The sequence below is a fragment of the Narcine bancroftii genome, chromosome 4, assembly GCF_036971445.1.
Source record: "Narcine bancroftii isolate sNarBan1 chromosome 4, sNarBan1.hap1, whole genome shotgun sequence".
NCBI lineage: Eukaryota > Metazoa > Chordata > Chondrichthyes > Torpediniformes > Narcinidae > Narcine > Narcine bancroftii.
Window position 1 is genome coordinate 280766681 of NC_091472.1, and position 16482 is coordinate 280783162.

The 16482-nt window shown below is 44.3% G+C and overlaps 1 protein-coding gene across 1 annotated transcript in view; it reads left to right on the forward strand.

Annotated features, from left to right (window-relative positions):
• tmem163a (transmembrane protein 163a) overlaps window positions 1-16482 on the forward strand; it is a 132450-nt gene that overhangs the window by 75811 nt on the left and 40157 nt on the right. The window contains exons 3-4 of the mRNA XM_069935205.1: window positions 12875-12918; window positions 14785-14876. Of these exons, the coding sequence (XP_069791306.1) occupies window positions 12875-12918; window positions 14785-14876 (136 nt within the window). The remainder of the gene's footprint in view (window positions 1-12874; window positions 12919-14784; window positions 14877-16482) is intronic.

The window sequence follows — 16482 nt, forward strand, 5'->3', positions numbered from 1 at the left end:
TGTTTTCCAGTTGCAGAGTAGAGGTGTGGGTAGAAGAAAGGGACCAATAAATGTTACAAGCCAGCAGAAGTCGTTTAATTAAGAGTCATCCACTGTCACATTAATGTTGCATTCTCCCTCATGCTCCTTTACCTACAGAGTACTTCCAACGTTCTGAAGACTTCAAGCAGGTGTAATGACCTACTTCTCAAAGTTCCAGATAGTTTTTCTTTTTATTTTGCCTTTATTTATGTCCCTCTATCCATACTCCTACAGTCAGATCCATTGTGTTTAATGCGTATTTATCAAGCGGACTTAGAGAGCAACAGCACTTGTGTCACCAGGACAAAACTGTGTTCTCCTCCCTCCTTGCAACTTAAAACATGTTAGTTTTCTCAAGCTTCCAGTGCTGATGAAAGGACATTGATAGCTGCTGGAGCCACTGTAATGACAGCGTTGACACTGGTGTGGATCTGGGAAAGTAGGGAACACATTTCTTTGCTGCAGAGTCCTACTGCACAATCATGATGGCAAAGGCCCTGTACAGGCTTTAAATGGCCTATTAAAAGGACCGATAGTGTTTCTTATGACATAATTGAAACCATTTTGGTCTGTGCCTAAGATGGCAGTAGCCATGCTAGGCAGCGGACCACAAGGGGTTGCGGGCTCCAGGGGATCAACTGACCAGTGAGAACACCGCTACTCCCACCTGCTGTGTAGGAGAAGCCTGAGAGATGACCCTTGAGAGAAGATAACCAAGGCAGCGAACCGGTGAGAGGCTCAGCGGCAGAAGGACTTACACCAAGCTGAGAGCTTCTGGCAATTGCTCCATGAGAACCAGATATCAGGACTGGGATTTGTGAGGGTGCCAGTGGTGAGATGAGCCCCTGTTTGGAACTGTGAGCTTGGATTAACCAATGAAGCAAGTGGGAGACTGTGCAGCTGTAGATGTTGCAGGAATACAGGAGGTGAAGTCTCTGACACATGGTGTCTCTGAAGGGACTCTGTCTTGATCCTCTTTCTTACAGTTGGGATACCTAGTGGCACCACTTTGTTGACTTGATGGCAGTCAAAAGTTTGACAAATTTTGTGTATTGTTACATTTTGTGCATTGGTCCCTGACAATAAAGAACCTTGAATCTTGATATGAAATGTTAACTCTGTTTTTCTCTCTCCATGGATGTTGCTTGACCTGGTATCTCCTGATTAATTGCTGTTTGGAAATATTATGCATGACATATTCATTTAATATTTTTGGAGTTAGGAATAGAGTTGAAAAGGGTTGTTCACTTGACAGATTGATCAGGGACAAAATGCTAATGGGATGTTTGGGAAAATGACAAATTGAATTCAGAGTTACCACCATGGAAGATGGTAGAGGGTAATGGTCATCTCGCATTGTGATAACTGTTTCTGATGGTTTTTCAGGTCTAGTAGCTTGCCTTGGATTTAAGCTTTGAAGTCACATTATACTCATAGTTCTTTTCCCAGGATAGGTGAATCTAAAACTGAATGGCCTAGGTTAAAGATGAGAGGGGAAAGGTTTAGAAGGACTTGAAGGGTGCATTCTTCACACAGTGGGTGGCAAATATATGGAATAAGTTGTTGGATGAAGTGGTAGAAGTGGAAAACAATTGTAACACTCAAAAGACATTTAGGCAGGTACATTAAGTTTAGAGAGATACTGACAAATGAAGGCAAATGGGACTAGCTCAGAGGGCAAAAACAAAGTGGCTGAAGGGTCTGTTTCTGTGCTGTAGTATTCTATGATCTCATGACTAAAACAATTCCTAATGGTCACATAATTGGCAGCATAATTAATAGCGAGGAAGATAATATTAGATGTATGAGTTAGCTTGCACTGGTTATGTCGGCGTGGAAGTAGCAAGTGGAGAATGAAGTAATGAGTTTGGGGAACAGTAAATACCATGCAGGTATGTGCAATAAATAATGCAGAGGAGCCCAGGGATTTTGATGTGCATGTCTTAAGATCCCTAAAGGTAATGGGAAGAGTAAATACTGTAACATGGTTATGAAAGCAGAAGGAATACTGTATTTGTCTTTATCGACCATGGCATAGATAATAAAACAGTGAAGTCACAGTAGAACAGCATTTCCCTCTAATTGCCAGTATCCACCTCACTGACAAAAGGCAAAGGAGGAAAAACCCAACACCCAACCCCAACCAACCATTTTTCCCCTGCAGCCGCTGCAACCGTGTCTGCCTGTCCCGCATCGGACTTGTCAGCCACAAACGAGCCTGCAGCTGACGTGGACTTTTTACCCCCTCCATAAATCTTCGTCCGCGAAGCCAAGCCAAAGAAAGAAATAATCAGAATAAAAACACCGAAGGAAGAGTGGGCTATTTGATCCTTTGATTCTGCTTCACAATTCAATGCAATCATGGCTGCCCATTTATTCCAAATTCCTCTCCATCCCCCTTGATTTTATTTTGTATCTAGAAAAGCATATTTTTCTTCAGAATATTCAGTGACTTGGCCTCGATAAGCCTCTCTGTTAGTGAATTCCCCCTAGCCACAATCTCACCCTCCCCCCACAAACCCGAGTCAAAATAACTCCCAGCTCGGTCCTAACTTTCATGCTCTGTAACCTGACGCTCTAAGCAATCTTTTTCGAATTCTCATATATTCCCAAATCCATTCTACCTATCACTGCAAGTTTCAATTACATCCCCTTTTATTTTTCTAACTCTGGGTTATATAAAGCAGATCAGTTTGATTTCTGATCATATGGCAGCTCTGGCATCATAGGCATAAGTTTGGTGAACATTTGGCAAGTATTATTGTGCAGTTTTTTTCATCACTTTGCATGAAGAATGTTGTACATTAGATGCAGTACCAGCTGAGTACTGTGCTGTCCAATTTTCCAATGTATTCACTCCTGCAGGGTGTGGTACCCACCTGTTTCAAGTAAGCCTCAATTGTACCAGTGTCCAAAAAGAGTGTGGTAAGGTAACCTGCCTAACTGACTACTAACCAGTGGCACTCACATCAACAGGGTTGAAGTGTTTTGAAAGGCTGTTCTTGAAGCATATCAGCTCCTGTCTGAGTGGCATTATGGATCCATTCCAATTTATCTACTGTAGCAACAGGTCTATGGAAGATGCCATCGCACTGGCTCTACACAAAACCCTGGAACACCTGACAGCAAAGATGCATATATCAGGATGGTTTAGTGTTATTGAAGCATATATCAGTTCTGCATTCAACATCATCATCCCTCAAAATTGATCAGCAAGCTCCAAGACCTGGGATGCAATACCTCACTGTGTAATTGGATCCTGGATTTCCTTAGCTCCAGACCACATTCAGAGAGGATTGATAAGAACACCTCCTGCACAATCTCCATTAGTACTGAATCACCACAGGGCTTCATTCTTAGTCCCCTGCTCTATTCGCACCCCCCTGCTCTATTTACTATACACCTCTGAATGTATGAATCGGTACAACAACACCATTTACAAATTTGCTGATAATACCACTGGGATAGTACAGATCTATCACCAATGTACATAGTGTATATAGTTACTGTATCTAGACTGTGCTTACAGCGATTGCTGAGAGCTAAGCCACGCCTATTGTCTGGGCCTTAAAGGGTTGTGTCCCTAGCCAGGTCGGATCATTCCGGACTGGTCGGCCACCTGTGAAGAGCTCCTGTCTTTTGCTAATAAAAGCCTTGGTTTGGATCAACAAGTCTTTGGTTCTTTCGACGAGCTCTACAATTTTATTAGCAAAAAGAATTTTTTTGAAAGGGATGGAGCGTTTAACTCGGCCAGAAAAACTTGACATCGACCCACAGTCAGCTACAGCCTTCAAAGCCTTTAAGTTCTGGCTGCTGAACTTTGAAAACTTCCTGAAATTCATTGAGGTGGAGGAGGATAACCAACGTCTAACAGCATTGCTGTCTATGGTGTCCTTGAGAGTCTACGAGAACATCCAGGATGAGACCACTTACACCGCAGCCATAAAGGTACTGAAAGAACTGCATAATCAACCGGTGAACAGAGTTCATGCCCGGCTCGTGCTTCTTCGAGGAAGCAACAGCCCGGCGAGTCCAGCAGGGCATATTTACAAGTATTAAAGGCGTTGGGCAAGGACTGTAACTGTGTGGACAAAACTGCTGCTGAGATCACAAATGATCTCGTCCGGGATGCCTATGTGGCCGGGCTCCGATCAAACAAAGTGAGGCTGTGCTTGCTCGAGCAAGGGGTAGAAAATCTAGAAGACGTGGCCCGGATTGCAATCACAATGGAGTTCTCTAGGGACTGGACCCCACGTTCTGATGTGAGTAGGGTGCCCTTCTACCCTAGCACCCCCCGAGATACTGACGGCCTGTCGGCTGCTCTACACTGCCCCGTGTGAACCCAAAATGTTATTTCTACGGGAGGGACAAGCACAGCAGGTCCCAGTGCCCAGCAAGAAAAGCCAGGTGCCAGAAGTGCCTTAAAAAGGGCCACTTTGCTGCAGTCTGTAGGTCTAAAATGGCTGCCGGCAAACACAGTGCCTCGTGTGAAGCTCAACCGCCACTATCCCATTCAAACTCTTCTTCCCCAGAGCTCTCGTCCAATGAGAGTGAGGGCTCCCCTACACGGCAACGCCTGACGTCACGGAGATGCCGAACCCGGAAGGGGCAGCCCACCCTCGCAACCATGGTGTTGGCCCGCCTCTCGCCCCCGTGCGGAACACTCGACCCGGCTTCGGTCCCGACTGTGGCTACCGCCGCTGCTGCCTCCGCCACAGATACTCCCGGGGCCGACGCTACCGCCGCTGCTGCCGCCGCCACAGACACCCCCGGGGCCGACGCTACCGCCGCTGCTGCCGCCGCCACAGACACCCCCGGGGCCGACATTACTGCCGCCGCCACAGATACCCCCGGGGCCGACGCTACCGCCGCTGCTGCCGCCGCCACAGACACCCCCGGGGCCGACGCTACCGCCGCTGCTGCCGCCGCCACAGACACCCCCGGGACCGACGCTACTGCCACTGCTGCCGCCGCCACAGACACCCCCGGGGCCAACCAGGTACTCACCCTAGCGTCCATCGCCGACGACCTCTGGGGCCCGACCGCCGCGACCGACGACCTACCCACCGCCAACCGCGAGCAACTACAAACCCCTCTACTTACCTTTCATCCGCTGACGCCGCCACAACAGCACTTCCGGGAGGTCCTCCAACCTGCTCCTCTAGCATTGACTACGTCATCCCGTTGCGTGACGTTATCCCGTTGCATCCCAAAACTCCCCTGTCAACTGCTTCAATAACACTAAACCAGCAATGCTCTCATCCCCTCACCAGAGCAATGGAACTGATTAAAGTGCATGGACACTACACCAATTGCTTATTTGACTCTGGGTCAACTGACAGTTTTATTCAGCCAGATCTGGCCCTCCGTTGGGGACTTGACATTATCCCCACTACCCGGAGGATCTCATTAGCGAAGAGGTCGCACTCGACCGGGATAAAGGGGTATTGCATCGCCACGCTGGAAGTACAAGGCGTAACGGTCACCTACTTCAAATTATTCATCCTTCCCCAATTGTGCGCCCCAGTGTTGCTGGGATTAGACTTCCAGTGTCAGTTCCGAACGGTGTCCCTACACTTTGGGGGACCCCACGCCCCCCTCTCGGTCTGCCATCGCCCCACCCCCAAAGCACCCGAGCAACCCGCCCCCGTGCCCCGGGGCAAATCCTGCGGCCTTTCCACACTCCGGATTGCCCCGCCAGCACTCTTCGCAAACCTCACCCCTGTCTGGAAGGCTGTGGCCACCAAAAGTCGGCAATATAATTACGAAAACAGGCAATTCATTAGGAGTGAGGTGCGTAGATTGCTGGATGAGGGCATCATCGAACCCAGTTCAAGCCCCCGGAGAGCCCAGGTGGTGGTTGTCAAGAACGGGGAAAAACTATGGATGGTGGTCGACTATAGCCAGACCATTAACTGCTTCACGCTCCTGGATGCGTACCCCCTGCCACGCATCACGGATGTGGTGAACCAGATCGCCCAATACCGCATATTCTCCACCATTGACCTAAGTTCGGCCTACCACCAGCTCCCGATCCGCTGCGAGGACCGACCATTCACGGCCTTTGAAGCGAATGGGCGGCTATTTCAATTTCTCAGGGTACCATTCGGGGTCACGAATGGTGTCGTGGTCTTTGGACATGTGTGTCTTCCGGACCACACGACTCGCTATTCTAGGTTGCGTGGTGGAGAACGGGATAGTCATGCCAGATCCTGACCGCATGCGTCCCCTAATGGACTTACCCCCCCTCACCCCCCCCATACCCAGAAAGCTCTCAAACGCTGCCTAGGCCTTTTCTCGTATTATGCCCAATGGGTTCCACACTACGCCGACAAGGCGCGTCCTCTTATCAAGACCACCTCCTTTCCCCTCTCGATCGAAACCACAGTGGATTTCAATCGAATCAAATCCGACATCGCTGCTGCGACGCTGCACGCGATCGATGAGTCTGTCCCGTTTCAAGTCGAGAGCGATGCATCCAACTTCGCCCTGGCAGCCACCTTGAACCAGGCCGGTTGGCCTGTAGCCTTCTTCTCCAGAACCCTCCAGGGTCCAGAGAGTAGACACTCCTCGATCGAGAAGGAGGCCCAGGCCATAGTTGAAGCGGTGCGTTGTTGGAGATATTACCTCGCTGGGAGGTGCTTTACACTGTTGACTGATCAATGCACGGTCTCCTTCATGTTCAGCAACACCCAGCGTGGTAAGATAAAAAACGACAAAATCGCCAAATGGAGAATCGAACTCTCCACCTTTAACTATGACATCCTGTACCGGCCTGGTAAGCTCAACGACCCGCCTGACGCGCTCACCAGGGGGACGTGCGGCAGCATACAGATGGACAGACTACAGAAACTCCATGAGGCGCTCTGACATCCAGGGGTCACTAGGTTTGCCCACTTTGTGAAGGCGCGCAACCTACCCTACACAGTCGAGGAGATCCGCTCCATGACCCGAGCCTGTTCGGTGTGCGTTGAATGCAAGCCCCACTTCTTCCGTCCGGATAACTCCCACGTTATCAAAGCCACCCGCCCCTTCGAGCGTCTTAGCGTAGACTTTAAGGGGCCCCTACCGTCGACCAACCATAATACCTACATCCTTACGGCCATCGACGAGTACTCTCGCTTCCCGTTCGCTGTGCCCTGCCCAGACACCACTGCCACCTCAGTGATACAGGCCCTTCACAGTATTTTCGCCATTTTCAGATACCCCAGTTCCATCCACAGTGACAGGGGGTCCTCATTCATGAGAGCGGAGTGTGGTATCGCTTCAAGCAGGACCACGAGCTATAACCCACGCGGTAACGGCCAGGTCGAGAGGGAGAATGCCACCATATGGAGAGCGGTTACACTGGCTCTCCGGTCTAAAGGTCTCCCCACCTCTCACTGGCAGGAGGTTCTCACTAGTGCTTTACACTCCATCCGCTCCCTCCTATGTACTGCAACAAATGCCACCCCCCACGAAAGGATGTTCCTTTTCCCGAGGAAATCCGAATCAGGAACCACTGTACTGGCATGGCTCACCATCCCTGGCCCCGTCCTTTTGCGACGCCACGTCCGGCACTCAAAGAACGACCCCTTGATCGACCGAGTGACTCTACTCCATGCGAACCCACATTACGCCTACGTTGAGTTCCCAGACGGGCGGGAGGACACTGTTTCGGTGCGGGACCTAGCTCAGGACGCGGTAGACCCAGCAAACCCCCCAACCCAACCTTCCCCAACTCTTTATTCCCCAGGCCCCGTGCCGCAACAGAAGGACCAACAGCACCCCAATGACCCGGGCCACCCTGCCGACAACATGACTGGGGAATTGAGCGGCGGAGCAGTCGCACCCGACGAGCCCGCTGGCAATACCATCCCAGCGACCCCAATCCCGGCACCACGGCAGTCACGCTGGATGGTCAGACCGCCTGACCACTACAGTCCTTGACTTACCCCTTCCTTTCATTCTCTCCCTCGTTTTTTGTTTTTTTTTTCCAGGGTCAGTTCTCCAAGAAGGGGTGAATGTGATAGTACAGATCTATCACCAATGTACATAGTGTATATAGTTACTGTATCTAGACTGTGCTTACAGCAATTGGCTGAGAGCTAAGCCACGCCTATTGTCTGGGCCTTAAAGGGTTGTGTCCCTAGCCAGGTCGGATCATTCCGGACTGGTCGGCCACCTGTGAAGAGCTCCTGTCTTTTGCTAATAAAAGCCTTGGTTTGGATCAACAAGTCTTTGGTTCTTTCGACGAGCTCTACAACCACGTAGTGGATTGTATTAAAAAGGGGTGATGAGTCAGCACACAGGAGGAAGATTGAAAACTTGGCTGAATGGTGTACTAACACCAACCTCTCACACAATGCCACCAAAACCAAGGAGCTGATTATTGGCTTCAGAAAGGGAAAACCAGATGTGTACGATCCATTGATCATTGGGGGATCAGAAGTGAAGAGGGTGAACAAATTTAAGTTCTTGGGAGTCAGTATCTCAGAGAATCTTTCCTGGACCCAACACATTAATGTCAATGCGAAGAAAGCATGTCAGCACCTCTACTTCCTCAGGAGTTTGCAGAGGTTTGTTGTGACATTGGAAACCCTGGGAAATTTTCGGTAGATGTGGTAGAAAGTGTGCTGACCAGCTGCATTATGGTAAAGTATGGAGAGATCAATACCCCTGAGTGGAAAGACCTGCAAAACGTAGTGGACACATCCCAGGAATTCACATGCAAAATCCTTCCCACTATCAAGAACATTGGAGAGGAGCAGCAATCATCAAGGATCCACACCACCCAGTACATGCCCTGTTCTCGCTGCTACCATCAGGAAAAATGTATAGATGCCACCAGATTGGCACCACCATGTTAAGGAATAGCTGCTACCCCTCCACCATCAGACACCTCAATGACAAACTCAATCAGTGACTCATTTAAGTATTCTTTTTTCACATTATTGCTTTTTTTTTCTATTGCAGTAAGTTTGTTTACATATATATTTATCTTCTTGAGGACAGTTTTTTGGACTACCAATAAGTGATAGTTCTGTCTTGCCTGCAGGAAAATGAATCTCAGGGTTGTATGTAATGTCATGTATGTACTCTGAGAATAATTCTGAACTTGAACTAGAGAGGGCTGGGAAGACATTTTTATTTTACCTGAAAATAAAGGGCTCAGAAACTTATCTCCTGAAAGGATGTGAAAGCACAAATCATTATCACAGTTAAAAGGTAACAGCACCTAGGAATGGAACATACTCATTATAGTAGCACCCATTTGTTCCATTCAGTCCTTGCAGGCATTGGTTTAGTAATCTGATCCTTCTCATTTCACCACAGTCCCATAATATCGAACAACAATTTTTTTCAAAATATTTGCTTCCTAAAGAACTTCGAGCTGAACACAAAGATATTTTCAGATATGTTGTCTCACGTAGGAAGTAGGATAAACATTAAATTAACTTTTATTGAATTTAGCATGTTTAATCGCATAACAATGCTGACACATTGTGTTCAACTTGTGTCAGTGTCCAACAATAGTCGGACAGCATTGATGGATTCCAGTTGCCCTGACACCACTTTTCCATGGTCACAATGTCCTGGTGAAGCCTTTCATCGTGTTCATTACTGACTGCACCAAGATCAGCAGGGAAGAAGTCCAAGTGAGAATGCAGAAAATAAATTTTCAATGATATACTGCACTTCAAGTTTTGTATGCTTGAAATAGACTTAAAATATGACTGGAAATTACAAAAATAGGTTGTATCTGAAAAAAGGTAGGCAATAGGAGAATAAGGTGATTTTTATGACCAGCAGTCCAAAATCCATAAAATACACATTGAAGTGTTCAGGAAGCCAAACTTTCAAGTTCCAGTGTCATGTATTCTCTCCCTCATTCTCATCATCTCCTTTTTATTCTTTTATCACTTAACTGCATGAAGTGACTCAGCAGCAGGCCTTTGGAATGTGGGAGGAAACCCAAGCACCATGCAGGACAAACTTATATTGGTTCACTTTTAGCAAGAACAAAATGTGCTAAATGGCTTCCTTCTGTGTTTTTTTTTGCAATGATTTTGTAATTATTCTGGATACTTATGGTCTTTTTAAAAACTTTTAAATATTTTGGTTCAAAGAATAGCTTAAAATAAGCAAAAACTGGAGTGATGTGTGATGCACTATCAATAATTCAAAAGACAGGAGTTACAGAACAATAGACATTTATTTACAATAAACTTGAAGGTCATTCTGTTCTGTGACCCAGGCTTTCTGGGGAGGGGTTATGGTGTTGGAGCCTTTATACAGGGTCAAGAGGGAGGAACCATTAGGGGTGGAGTCAGATAAATGAGTGTGCAGCTGTTCACCACAGTATGTTACACTGTGTCAGTTTATTCACAACCAGAGATTAAGCTGTCTGTGATGAAAAAAGTAGTTGTATTTTATCCACCAATATTGGTTGCAAAGTATTTAAAATTGATGCAACAAGAACCAGTTTGGAACAGGTTCTGACTTCATGAATGTTAGAATCATCGGATCATGTAGGACAGAAATGTCCACCTCATCCATGCCAATCATGCACCTATCTACATTTATTCCCCATGTCTGTATTAGATGTGTACAGGTGCCTAAGCTTTTATCTGGGATTGTCGGGACCAGACACCTGCCGATGTTTGGAATCCTCTGGGTTTCAGAATCTTTTTGATTTCTGTCCCTTTAAGCTAGCCTGAGTCCTGCTGTCACATCCACCCCCCACCCAGGTCATGCTGCTATCTCTCTCCCCCCTTGCCTGCCTGGACCACGCTGCCGTCTCTCTCACCTGCCCGAGTCATGCTGCCGTTTCTTCCGCTCACCTGCCCGATTTGCACTGCCGTCTCTACTCCTTTGCTTACCCGAGTCGCGCTGCATCTCTCTGCCGTTTCTCTCCCCTCACCCACCCGAGTCACACTGCCGCCTCTCTACCCCCCTCGCCCACCTGAGTTGGGTCATGTTTGGTGCCAAACTCCATCTTTGACGAGCAGATGTCATCTGCTGCAAAAAGTGCTGGTTTTTGGAAATTGCCGGTTTTCGGAATTCCAGATAAAAAGTTAGGCACCTGTACCTCTCTGCATTCTCTCTTTAGCTAGCACATCTTTCATGTGGTGTAGGACTAGAACTGTACACAATACACCAGGTATGGTCTAACCATCAGTCTATGAACCATGCCAAATGCCTTTTCACTCATGGAACTGCACTTAATGCTCCTGATGCCCTTCATTTATTATTCATGAAAAGGGACTAAAAGAGTTTTCATTCAGGTGATAAATTGATTTGGAACCTTTGACAATTATTATCTGGACAATGTTGAAATCTTAGTTTTGCTTTAGCAATGTTCTTGTTTATGATTGATAGCTTTATATACCTGGGATCCTCTCTTCCACAGACCTCTTAACTCCATCCTTCCCCCAACTCATTGTCATCTGCTCTCAACACAGCCTTCCTCTTCCCACCTTCCCTTCTCATCTTGACCACAAGGCCAGGCTTTATTCTAGAGACCTGACAGCCATAGCTTGTCCCCGACAGTTTGTCCTCCAACATCATATGCAGAACATTTTACAAATGTCTGAAGTTCAAGAGTGTTTGCTTTGCCAAGATCCTCTAATATTGAACCAACACACCAATGGCATCATGAAGAAAGACTCTACTTTCTCAGGAGTTTTCGGAGGAGCTAGTGGAGTTGTTCAAGTGAACCGATACGGACTTGAAGGGCCGACATGGCCTGTTTCCGTGCTGTAAACGGTTATATGGTGATATGGTTATATTAAAAAAATATTTCTTTATTGTACCTCAAAGGCAGCAGACTCCTCCTTCCCAGATCTTCTGGGTCAGAAAGGAACACACTTAATGTTAGCTAGGGTCTATGTGAAGAATTGCATGTTTGTTATTTTCTCTGTTTAAAGAAGGATAGAAATGTGATGTCAATTACTCTAATCTACTGGTCCTTGCTGTTTATTTGTTAGCAATATGTTTGGTTACATTGATTATAATCTGAGTTACTAACTGATATGCATTTATTCTATTATTTTTAAGATCTTGGATTTAGCAAGATATGTAACATGTTGTTAATATATGTATAGAGAGGAGGCAAAGAAACAAACTACACTTCCTATCTTCCTTTAGACAATATAATCAGGGGTTCTGTTTAGATCTTAATGGTAATATGCCTGTTTAGAATGCATAATGTAACACTCTAGCAGGGAGTAAAGGACACTATACACGATTGATTGTTCATGCTAGACATGAACAACAATATCAGTATAAGTTCTAGATTTATGACAGCTTTCTCATTTACGAAAAAATTCATTTAAGATAAAAAGCATTATCTGTCTAGGACCAGGGTCAGTAGATAACATACATTGTTTATTTACAAAACTTTGTTCAAGGACATTTCTTCACTATCTTTAAAATTTCACAGAGAAATATTGCAATGCTTTGCATGAGCTTCCATGTTCTTGCATTTGGTCAGTCAGTCAGATGTTATTTTGATCACAATCCCATGATCAAATTTCATGAATTATGTTATCATTTCCAGAATTACATTCAAAATATCGGGATCATTTAAACATAAACAGGGGAGAAGAATTTATCCTTGGACTAGATGCACTTGTATATACAGTATTGTATTCAGTAACTTTAACTAGTAGAAATGTAGTGAGAAATATAGTAGGCAGGTACAGTATATTAACCTTAGAGACTGAGTATATTAAAAAATAATTTGGTCATAAGTAAATAATCATACATTTCTCACCTGAATATTTTTTGTGAAATCTATCAGTAATTTACTTTAATTTTCCATTGAATTGGACTGCAGTCTACTAATCCTCTATACTCTCTTCCTTTTCAGCGGTTTCCATCATGAGACACAGTGCATCATCCTTTGGCTTTGCTGTAAGTAATATTGTGTAAAGTGCACAGGAGTGACATAAACTTGGTTAGTTTATTTAGGGTTGGCTGAATAAAATGCACTGAACTTTGCTTCTGTGTTTTTGCATTTTGGAAGCATAATAATCACTGAATGGCTGATGTATTACGCTTCCAAAATGCAAAAACACAGAAGTAAAGTTCAGTGCCTTTAAATCATGATGTTTAAGTCAGATGACTGTGGCAGAATTTCTATCTTTATTTGTTTATTTTTGGATTCAGGTTTCTTATAATATCAAACAATTCTTGATTCTGGCCTAAAGTTAGTCACAAAGGATAGATCTAGGTTTTGGGGCAAATTTTCCGTTTCCTCTTGATTTTAATGCAATTAATCTTTGTTAATCTTAAACTTGGGTTTAGAATACCTGTATACTGCAAAAACTGCTATACAGACACATATTTAACAAGATTTATTATATTATTTTTACATTTATATTTGTTATCTGAATTATTTCCTGTTCCACATTTGCAAATACAGCTTTAGGGCAAATTATTCCAAGTACACAGACCTCAAAAATATGTAAGATGTTATCCTGGATTTTTGGATTCTAAACTTTGATGCTCTGCCAAGATTTTTTAGGTCAGGGGAGTGCCCTGTTTTAAATGCACATGGTAAGCCATGTACTACTTGAACATTTTCTGGCTCTCCACCTGATAAAAGAAAAACAAAGTAGCAGAGTAAATATGAAAGCGAATTTCCAACATCAGATTGAAACGATTTGGGAAGGAATTTCCTGATTGCTGGTGTTCTCGTTTTTAATTTAAATGTCTAAAATAGTGCATTTTAAAGTAAACTGTATTAAATAACATATAACATATAACAATTTACAGCACGGAAACAGGCCATTAGGCCCTTCTAGTCCGCACCGAACCAAACACCCCTCTCTAGTCCCACCTCCCTGCACAATGCCCATAACCCTCCATCTTCTTCTCATCCATAGACTTGTCCAACCTTTTCTTAAATAATACAATTGACTCCGCCGCCACTATTTCTCCCGGAAGCTCATTCCACACGGCTACCACTCTCTGAGTAAAGAAGTTCCCCCTCATGTTACCTCTAAACCTCTGCCCCTTAATTCTTAATTCATGTCCTCTTGTTTTAATCTTTCCTCCTCTTAACGGAAATAGTCTATCCACATCCACTCTGTCTATCCCTTTCATAATCTTAAATACTTCTATCAAATCCCCTCTCAACCTTCTACGCTCCAAAGAATAAAGACCTAATCTGTCCAATCTCTCCCTATACTCGAGATGCTTAAACCCAGGTAACATTCTGGTAAACCTTCTCTGCACTCTCTCCACTCTGTTTATATCCTTCCTATAATTAGGCGACCAGAACTGCACACAGAACTCCAAATTAGGCCGCACCAACGTCTTATACAATCTCAACATCACCTCCCAACTCCTATATTCCATGCAATGATTGATAAAGGCCAGCATACTAAAAGCCTTCAATGATCTTTTAAATTAGCTATTTTAAGAGGATTTCAGCAGGAATAAATAATGTCCCTCCCTCAATGTGGTACTTCAGTACACAAATACAAAATTTTAATTGTGATATTGATTTTCAGGTATCAATTTTGCTCGCACACAGTATAAAATATGTAAAATTATATTTGGAATTTCAGGCCAAAGTATCAGATTAACTCAATCATCTCTAAGAAACCTGCTGCAAAATGTAAATTACAACAGAGTAAATTTTCTTGCAGAGCCAGTCATCCATGATAATGGTTTTCCAGTGAAACTTATGGTCATCCATGTATTAAATAGTACATACACAAATTTCTTAATGGCATCAATACATCCTCTGAAGAGCATCCCTGTCTGTCCTAGTTTGATGCTACGTTGGACGTTTTATCTTCTGCAATAGTACTTTGGCGGTACAGCAATGCAGCAGCTGTCCATTCTGCCTATCGGGAGAATATGTAAGTTTACCAGTATGATTTAAATGTATCTGTAACAAAGTACCAAGAACAGTGAGAAGGATTCTTCTCCGAACAGACCAACAGGTAACCTTGGCTGTGCATGGAGCACAATTTATAGAATATAGGAGTAGAAGGGAAAGGAAGATCAATTAGCACCAAACAAGGACAGTATGAGAGCACTATTATGAGATACATTCAGGAGCCCGATAGCAGCAGGGAAGAAACTACCTTTAAGCCTATTGGGGCACTTTGAATGGGAAAATAGAGTGTATCTGGGTGTGATGGGTCTTTCAACATATTGACTGCCTTTCCTAAGCATTGGGAGTTGTAGATGGAGTCCGTGGAAGGGAGGTTTTTTTAAATTATGTCCTGAGCTATTTCACTACCTCTTGTCATTTCTTTTGATCTTGAGCAGGTAATGCAATGCATCCAGCAAGCAAATATTTGATGGTTCCAAAAGTTTTCTTTAAAGTAGTGAAGCTTTATTATATTATTGACTCTTTGATACCTTCCATTGGGAATGGAGTTTGATCATTGCCGGTAGTTTAGGGCAGTTTCTGGTTACTGGGGAAATATTAGGGTTTTCAGAGATATCTAGCAGATACATCCTTAAGTTATTGGCACTATTAAACAAAATTTTAAAACCAGTGAAAGAAATTGCAAGTTCAATCTCATTAAAGTTATAAAGAAAAAAAATCAAGAGTGAGGAATGATTCCTCACACTGTGTTTATTGATACTTTTGGTTTTTCTCTTCTCTGAAAGTTATTAATAATCCAGATTGAGCTTCACAGCATGACTTAGTTTCTGACCTCCATTCATTCTTGCATTCAGAAGAATTAAATTTTATAAATGAGTTTGCCAAACCTTATAACCGTTTGAAGGTTTCCTGAGTCTTTTAAAAAAGAAGGGGTGAGAAATTGTAAATGGGGTGTTGTGCTCCTGTAGACTTCAGTGGTCTCTTCTTGGGCAGCCCCTCGAGATCAAGGATGGCTTACTTCCTATCTTGATTTTGTGTGTCTTTGGATGAGCTGCAATACCTTTGACAGATTGGTTGGGTAATGGCTGATGGGGTGGGCGAATTTGTAAATACTTTGAACCCAAGGAGTTATCTTATTGTTATAGTGACAAACAAAAGGATCATTTGGCATAGCAGTTCCATGCCAGCTTCTTGGGAAGCATTAGTTCTATTCCCTCTCCTGTAATCAGCCTAAGTCTCAGAATCATGAGGGAAGAGGGAAGGTTTTTTGTTTTACATTGGGAGGAGGGTGTGCAAAACTGAAGGGATGTGGGCCATGGATCTGTTGGCAAAGTGTGGGAGAGGAGCTTAAAGTTAGCGAATAGGATGATCAGGAAATTGTCAAGGGTGGGATCATCATGGTTAAGTAGAAGCATGAATATTAATTTTAAAAAAATATTAAAGTTGACCTATCTGCATTAGATTTCTAGTGCTGAGCTAGGTTCTGCACTAGGTCTATTAATGCTAAAAATAAGCAGGGTCGCTTGGAGAGTGAACAAATACAGGCAACCATTGGAACAACATGATTTCATTTCCTGAGCAATGCTTCAGAGTAACAGGGCAATGAGATCATCCTGTGTTTGACTTAC